Below are 9,188 nucleotides of genomic sequence, written 5' to 3' on the forward strand. Positions count from 1 at the left end.
AAGATAAGTTATTCTCATTTCTTTCTTCTCTCTTTTCTCTTCTTCAATCAATCACTAATTTCAAGCTGGTATGAAAACTATTAAAACACTCTCAGAAATTCTCAAATTGAAGAGTATAGACTAATCAAATTTCAAATACAGAAGAAATCAAATTATCTTTTACAGATTCAATTACTCACTCTTCTCTCAAATAAAACAGCAGTTATGTCTCCTTCTTCCCTCAATTAAATGAAACATGGCCCGCGAAAAGCGAGTATCATGCCAGACTATAATGATCAACACAGCCCCAGCACACAGAGCTGCATATGCACAGTGTGTGCTGAACTGAGAGACTGTGTGAATTATAAATCAGCAGCAGCATTCCAGAGAGAGCTGTGCAGTGTGAGAAAGCCATAACTCTCAGTCATATGTATAGACAATGAATTGCTGCAGTAAGTGCATGTGTATTAAAGTAATACTTTTTAATAATACTCAGTCTCTGATATGATGAAAATAAAGTCTCTTCATAAGATCTGTTTCTATCAGAAGTCAGAAAATCTTATATTTCTCAAGATCATCTTCACATATCTTATCTGTGAAATTGATGAGAGAAATCATCAATTTCAGCATTCTGTTCTTGATATTATTCAAGTGACAGCAGAGTTCACTCTGATTACACTTTTTAAGTGTATATTTTCTAATTATTCACATTTATATAGATATATACTGATTATTTGTTAGATGATGTTAAGATAATAACTCATTGCAGTCATATTATTCTCACTGTAAGAGATACACAGTTGATAATAAATATTATGAAGACTCTGAGAAGTGAGTATTTTAAAAGTACTGTGACTCTGTAATCTTGATTTTTTTTTATTTTTATTTTTTGTTTTTTTCTTTTTCTTTTCTTTTTCTTTCTTTTTCTTTCTCTTTCTTTCTCTTTTTTTCTTTCTCTTCTTTTTTTCTTTTTCTTTTTTTTTGTTGTGATTTTTTCTTATTATTTTTTTTTGTTTTTTTGTTATTTTTTGTATTTTATATTTTTTTTTAATTAAAATGATATCAATTATAATCTGTGTTCAGAAAAGTAATAATATTCAATAATACTCTCTATTGAATTTTTAACAAATAAGTACTATGTTATGATATTATGTAAGTAAGAAATGATTTCATGATCTCATTTAATGTCATTTTCAATAATGAAATCAGAATGAAAATGTGACTAAGAATTCAAATATATTCTTTATCTGAGACTAGATTTTTATTTGAAAAGTGAATCTGAGATCTTTAATATTTGAAATAACATGATTTGAGATCAATGTAATGAACACAAACTATGATCAGAAGTAATGCTTTTAGGCAATGTAATAACTGTAAAGTTTGATTCTGGTTTCAGACACGGTCACACAGTCAGTCTAACAGTGTATTCTTTAATCAGCTTAATATAGTGTAAATTAATATATATATTCAGTCAACTCTTTATATATTATATAAGCTTTGTTTTTTTAATATAATCACTGATATATATAGTAACTGTGCTTATTGTTGAAGCAGAGAATAACTGATAACTAATAACTGAATCAGTTTAGAATAATTTAAATATTACTACTGCTCTTACTGCAGCTTCAATAAGAAATTATAGCTATCAGTAGACTATAAGTATGATTTAATGAGTTACTTCAGAATCATTTTCTCTCAGAGATTGAGATATTAATAGACTATTACTTCTTATAATAACTATATATATCTAAATAATAAGATTAATAGATGATTGATTTGATGCTGAAAATACTGCAGAAATAATCTGCTTAATTATCAGATTAAGTCATTTCTCTCTGAGCTCACACTGCAAGATAAGAGATATAATAATTAAAGCTTAAGCATGTTCTTAAAGCTGATACTTCTTGAGATGAGTGATCAGTGACTGTAGATGATTTTAATTATAAGAAAAGACAATATCTACAATATTCAGAAGTATTCTAGCTAACTATATAGTGATAAAACAGTACTGATTAGTAATAAGTATGAAATCTCTGATATATCAGTGAACTTACTATAATATGAATTAGAAGAAAAAAAGAAGATTAAATTCAAACTTAAGTATATTTGAAAAAGAGACACTGTCTGTACTGTTATATTCTGCTCTTGATATATTTACTCTCTGTGTGTGAAATTCAGCAGATCATTCAGTTTAGACTGAAGATATTATATATAATAATGAAATTAACTGTTATTGTGTAGATTATAGTTCAGATTCAGTTGATTTTTATCATTAATAAAGCAGCTTCAGTATAATCTTCTTACAGTTGATTCTTTGATTTCGGTATTACTATTTTACTGTGATATATCTTTAAGAAATACAATACAAGATATAACAATTCTTATCTTTTCTTTACTGATATTCATCATAACTCTCTCACAATTCAATGTAGATAAGTCATGTGATAATGCAGTGATAGTGTCAGAAAAATTGATATTATAAGAATCAAAGATTAGAATAAAAATATTATTTCATTTCAAGCACTTAATAGCACTCAGTATAGAAATTATATAAAAACTTATCAAGCTTCAGTATATGTTCTGATATAAATTAAATTCATTAATAAATAATTGATATGATAGAGAAATAACTTGTATATCAGAGTAAAATATGCTTTTCAAAAGATCTTAGTTATGTGTCATAATTTTCAACTCAGTCTGAATTAGTAAAGATTTGCAATATGATTATATCTCAACAACTTCAGTTTTAATTCTCATGACTCAGTGAAGAAAATACTGATCTTGACTCTTATATACTGATATGTAAGAGGCCTACGCCGAATAGATCAGTATTATATTAATAGGTCTTATTTAACAAAGATAAAAATGTTAAAGAAGGAAAGAAACAGAAAGTATGAGAATCAGCAATTGAGATGAATATTTATACATGTATGTGATAGTGTATGTAATGAAGCTTCAGAGCAGAAGAATATACACACATTCATAGCAGCTGAGAATCAGCAATCAGAAATAGCTGAGAATTGAAGTGTACATTACACATGTTTATAGCAGCCGAGGATCAGTGATCAGAAATGACTGAGAATCAGAGTGTATATGTTTAAGAGTGAAATGAAAGAATCTATGAAGTGTAATAGAATAGTTTATATAATTGATCAGGCACAGCTCATCACATTAGTTCCTCTCTTTCAGAAGCAGTTTCTATCAGTCAAGGACTGCTGTTTCAGATAACACAGAACTCAGAGTTCAGATCAGTTAATCATAGCTAACTTATTTTATAAGATATTATCAGCTGCAGCTGTGAGATCTCTTATCAAGAATATTCTCAATCTCTCACTCAAGCTCATTATCTTCTTCTATGATGTCTGATAACTGTCAGTCAGAAGTCAGCTGAGATAGAAACAGATCAGTGATAATGCAGTAGAGCAAGCTTGTGTGAAATACATTATAAATTTCTGATAATGTGTTAAGATAGTAGTTATAACTATCTAGAACTTCTATCACTTTATATCTGATATAACAGTAATCTAGTATATAAGATAAATATGTGATTCATATATTCTTAAGATTCAATTATATCAGATCTTCTATCTTATATTATTCAGTGAGATCTTGATAAATATTAATTTAATTCTCTTAATCTTGTTTCACAGTTATCATGAAGATCTCTGCTCAATCACAGATATCTCAGAGCTTCATTACTATATTATTAGTAATCTGAATCAGACTGTGAGAGTTCAGTATAAACTGTATAATCTCTAGAAGATTTACCACTTTTATATAATAACTGTATATAAGAAAGAATAAGCTTATATCTATTGAAATAGCATCTCAATCATTGATAGTAACTTCTACATGTAAAAGCAGGTCATGTCAATCATCTTATAAGTGATTGTAGAACTTATAAAGATAATTCTTTACAGTCTGAATTGTCTATTCTGATGCATTATCAGTCTCAGAGTGATAGACAGTTGACAGATAGTATATAATCTTAAGAACTTGACAGATTCTTATTTAGAGAGTACTTATAAATTAACAGTCTTAATCTGATACTATGAATCTCAGTAATTCATGTATCTGATAGAATAAGCTCTGTAGAAAAGCTTCAGTGACTTGTTCAGTATTTATCTTATTATAAGATTTCAATATTATATCTTTACTCAATCAATTCACAATGATCAGAATATTTCTATAATTCTTACTCTCAGATAGATTAATAGTGAAGTCAATTACTACATCTCATCAGATTCTATCAGAAATATTGAGTGATTTCAGTAGATCTTTTCTACAGTTCTTTCATGAGATAATAGAAGAATAGTAATTACAGTTTTAGATAAAGTATCTGATACTATTTAATATCTCGGACTAATAGAACTCTCAGAAGATCATTCTATACAGTTATTCACAGTTTAAATAATCAGTTATACATATATTATACATCTCTTGCAATATTCAAGTATGTAAGGATTTGAAGTGAGAGACTCAGCATTATTCATAGAATCATAGAGTATTATTATTATCAATTGAACATTCTGAGATATCAGTTCTTATACATAGTTCTGAAGAGAATCAGAGTGCTTCTTAATATACTGCTTCAGTGAGAGTCTGAAGAAGTTCATCAGTCTGAGCTGCTGTATATCACAGTTCATTTAGTGTAGAGAAAGTGAAGATATCAATATCAGTATTTGTTTAAAGAGAGAATGTTCTAATCAGAGAAGTATATATAGTGTCATGAGTTGTTCTATCTTGATCAATCAATATCTTCAGATCTAAGAGCTGATATTCTCAGTTTATTCAGTATATATCTGTTACATCAAACAGTATATCTTGTTCTCATTATAAGAGAGTATCTGTCATTGAGTTCTGACTGTCAGAGTGATAGTGTATTATAAAATGAAAACAGCTTAAAAACTCAGATTATCATATCTATCATTCAGTGAGTTTACAGATAGTTATGAAGTATTTAAGATTCTTATAATCTGTGATTATCTCAAATTCAGAGACACTTCAGAGTTCAGAGTTTCATTCTTCTAAACAGTGTATAATTGTGAGAAGTTTCTTATTGTAGATCTCATAATTGCATTCAGCAGAACTCAGTTTCTTAGATATGAAAACACATGATTATAGAATATCTTTATCATTATATTACAATATCACTTCTTCTATTACATAGTCAGAGAAATCAGTCTTAATAACTGTCTTATAATCAGAATTAAATGTTATCAGCAGAGAGATATTAATGAACATCTTCTTCATCTATATAAATGCAGCTTCAGCATTCACTGATTATTGAAATACTGAGTCTTTCTTAGTAAGATCTGTAAGTGATCTTGCAATATCTGAGAAGTTTTGTATAAATCACTGATAGAAGTTAGTAAATTCAATGAAGCTTTATATGTAACAAATCCCGCTTCTTGCCAATTCTTTACTTCTATTTCTATCTCTCACATAATTAATAGAGCTAGCGGCCCTTGGCTACACACAACTATATAGACTGAAGTTCACAAATACTATTTATAACTCAGCTTGAATGCTATTATACATTTAACCTCTACATTTTATCTTTCTACTGTGAATACTTCTAGTAGTTGACAGTACATATCACATCAAGCTGCAAACATCTGAATAATCACCTGTAAACACTTATTCTTATATTTCAAGCTCAGTCAGTCAGTAACTGCCTGTTATGACTGAAAGAACTAGAAACTTACATACTTCAACTTCTGTGAACTCTACTGTAGACACTCAGAAGCAGTTATCTGAATCATGAATAATCTCTGTAAAAGAAGTCTCAGAGAACTTACTAACTACTTGTAAGATATTATTCTCTGCATCTGAGACAGAGGAATTCTCTGAATCTATGAATGAATCAATCTCAGTGAAGAACATTCATGAGCATCTTCTGTGAGATTAAGCTATTTTTCTATAAGAAATGCTTACTATCTGTAAACACTCTTAAACTGAGTCTTTAGACATAATCTTCAGAGATATCTGTGAACTGAAAAGAAACTTTCTTAAGCTGTGATCACTTAAGATCACTTATTGAATCACAATCTATAAAAGCTTTTGTGAGTTTGTATTTGAAATTGACTCACAAGTCTGACTGTGCAATATGAAAGATGAAGAAGCTGTCATCTATATAATAACAGATCTCTATTACACTGAAGTCAAGAACTGACTGAATTATCTAGAGAATGATTATAAGAGATCTCACTGATCTATTCTCAAGACCTATCTAGAGAATAAGTTAAGAGACTTTGTAAGTCAGACAGAGAATATCTGAGCTGTGATTATCAATATTAGAAAAAGAGATGAAAAATCTGATGAAGACTACTTGTAATACTTTATGAAATTATGATATGAATTAGAGCCTGTGAAAACAGAGCTCTGAAATAAGATCTGAATAATGATATTTATAAAGAGACTGAATAAAGATATGTAGAACAAGCTCATTGAGTAAGACTCTAAGTTCTTAGCTCTGAAGAAACTGATGACTCTCATTCACTGCATACAGATCACTGTGAGAGTCACAGACTTATGAAGAGTGAATTACTAACTGACTCTGTGAGAGTCAGAACAACAGAGAACAGATTTATCAGAAAAAGATAATAAGATATAGAGAGATTTATATCTGACTACTGAGCAGAGAGAGAGAGCTTTATAAGCTTTTATAAATAGAGTGTATAATAGAGAGATTAAGAAAAAGAGACTCTGCTTTATCTATTCTAAATCAGAATATCTCTGTGCAAACTGTTCAGACAAATCAAAATAGAAATTTGAGAAGTTATGAACAGAGTCAGCAACAGTCTTTTTAAGAGTCTTGAAGCTGATATCTGAATCTGTTACTCTCTCAATGAAAATGCTTACTTATAAGAAGAGACTGTATCACAGTACTGCTGCTCTATAAGTATGAGAAGTATTAATGAACTCAGAATCTCAGGTCACTGTAGTGTTTCTAAAGCTCACAGAGTGAATAAGCTGAATAATGAAAACTAAGAATCTGCTCTTATAATAAGCAGAATATAAGAACTCAGATTTAAGATCTGAGAGACTTATAAGAGTTATCTTTGAATTACAAGATCTCTCTGAAATCTGAAGAAGATTTATAGAAACTGTGATTATCACAGATATCATAGATAATATATACTTAGAACTTATATAACTTTAAAGACATAATCTGTACATAGCTGTCTGTAAGTCAGGTTTATACTTCTGATCAGTGTTGATAGACTTACTTATAGAGATAGAATTAGTTGATACTGTAGAGTTGATTAGAGAAGATAAGTTCATCTATATAATGACTTTATAAGTGTCTGAGAATCTTGCAGTCATGAAAACTGAGCTTCAAATATCAGATATATATCAAGATCTCACAGAGATATTTAGCTCAGTAAAGACAGCTAAGCTTTCTTCTCACTGTGAGAAGAATCTGATAATAGATTTAATAGAAGAATAGAAACTCTTCTGAGAATCAATCTATAAGCTCTTTCATCATGAGACAGAGGTCTTGCAGGCCTATGTGAAGAAGAATCTGAAGAATGACTTTATCTGATCTTCACAGATCTTCACAGAAGTCTCTGTGATATTTATAAAGAAGAAGAATAAAGATCTCAGATTATATGTAGACTACTGCAATCTGAACTTCAAGATAATAAAGAGTCACTATTCTCTATCTCTGATTAAGAATGTGATCAACTGTCTTATAAGAGCTGTTATATTCACATAACTGAATGTAATCAATATATATACACAGTTGTAAATACAGTCTGAGAATGAATAAAAGACTGTCTTTAAAACTGTACTGAGATTATTTAAATATCTAGTGATGTCTTTTAATCTGACTAATATCTCTGCAGTATTTCAGTCTTTTATTAATAAAACACTTCATGTATATCTGAATGTCTTTGTGATAATATATCTGAATAATATGATGATGTACTCTGCAAAGAAGAAAGAACATACTAAGTATATATGAAGTGTATTAAAGATCTTAGATAAGACAGAACTGTATATTAAGCTTATAAAGTGCAACTTCAGTACTTACTGAATTAATTTCCTAGAATATATAATCACTGTAGATAATATTCAGATGAAATCTTTGTAAGTTAAGACTATTCTATTATAACTGAAGTTAACTAGTATTTATAAGATTCAGATCTTTCTAAGCTTTGTAAATTTCTATAGATAATTTATCTTTGTATTCATGAGAATCTTCTTGACTCTTACAGACATACTAAAGAGTGAAAATAAGAAGAAGTTATTCTGTAAATAGAGAATAAAAAGATTATTAAGAACAAAGAGCTGTGAGAACTTTCTTATCTCAGAAGCTCACAGAGTCTTTATAAGATTGAAACAGATATTCATAGACACAGTGATACTATTTCACTTTGATCTCTTACTCTTAATCAGATTGAAGACAGATATCTTCTTCTTTATAATTTCAGAAATAGTCTTATAACTACAGCTAAATGAGAACTGAGTTTCAGTGATCTTTTTCTCACAGAAGATACAACCTGTGAAGATTAACTATAATATTTATAATTAGAAGCTTCTTATAATAGTGAAATTCTTTCATCACTGATATTACTACTTTGAGAGTCTTATAACAGTGATTACTGTTAGAACTGATTATAACAGCTTATAACAGTTTACTTCAATTAAGAAACTCTTATAATAACAGATTCACTGAGCTTAGAGACTGAGTAAGTTCTGATTCAAGATAGAATATATTAAGAAAACTAAGAATTCAGCAGACAGACTCTCTCACAGGCTAGACTATATTAAGAAGATTAGAATAACAGATATAGAGAGACTAGAGAAGACAGAAAAGCTTTACAGAATACTTGAGCTGAGTGTTATAAAGAGATTGACTGAAGAGTCTCTCAATTCCTTATAAAAGAAGAGAAAAGAGAGTGAAAAGAAGTCTATACAACTACTCTCTATAATACTGAGAGTTAACACTTTGAGAATCTCTGCAAGAATACTTGAAGAGAGTATCTATAATCTGAAGAGTTTGCAGACTTTGAGAAGCATTATGAAAGACCTGATGTAAGAGAAAACAGAGTATAAGTCTTTATAAGATCTTCTATTCAGATTGTCTGAACTACAACTGAAGAATGAATATACTCAGTATATTTAGAAACTGCTTACAGCAGAGATCAATCCTGCAGAAATAAAGAATTTAAGAGACTTAAATAATCTCTTATGAAGAG

General features: G+C 29.1%; 1 protein-coding gene across 1 annotated transcript; it reads left to right on the forward strand.

Annotated features, from left to right (window-relative positions):
* Window positions 1-475: 475 nt before the first annotated feature.
* BDCG_16421 (uncharacterized protein) lies at window positions 476-810 on the forward strand (the record flags this gene model as incomplete). Its single annotated transcript, XM_045425657.1, has 2 exons — window positions 476-667; window positions 721-810. Coding segments are annotated over 2 exons (281 nt in total), but the record flags the coding sequence as incomplete, so codon positions are not given.
* Window positions 811-9,188: the final 8,378 nt, after the last annotated feature.

Source organism: Blastomyces dermatitidis, assembly GCF_000003525.1.
Source record: "Blastomyces dermatitidis ER-3 genomic scaffold supercont1.2, whole genome shotgun sequence".
NCBI lineage: Eukaryota > Fungi > Ascomycota > Eurotiomycetes > Onygenales > Ajellomycetaceae > Blastomyces > Blastomyces dermatitidis.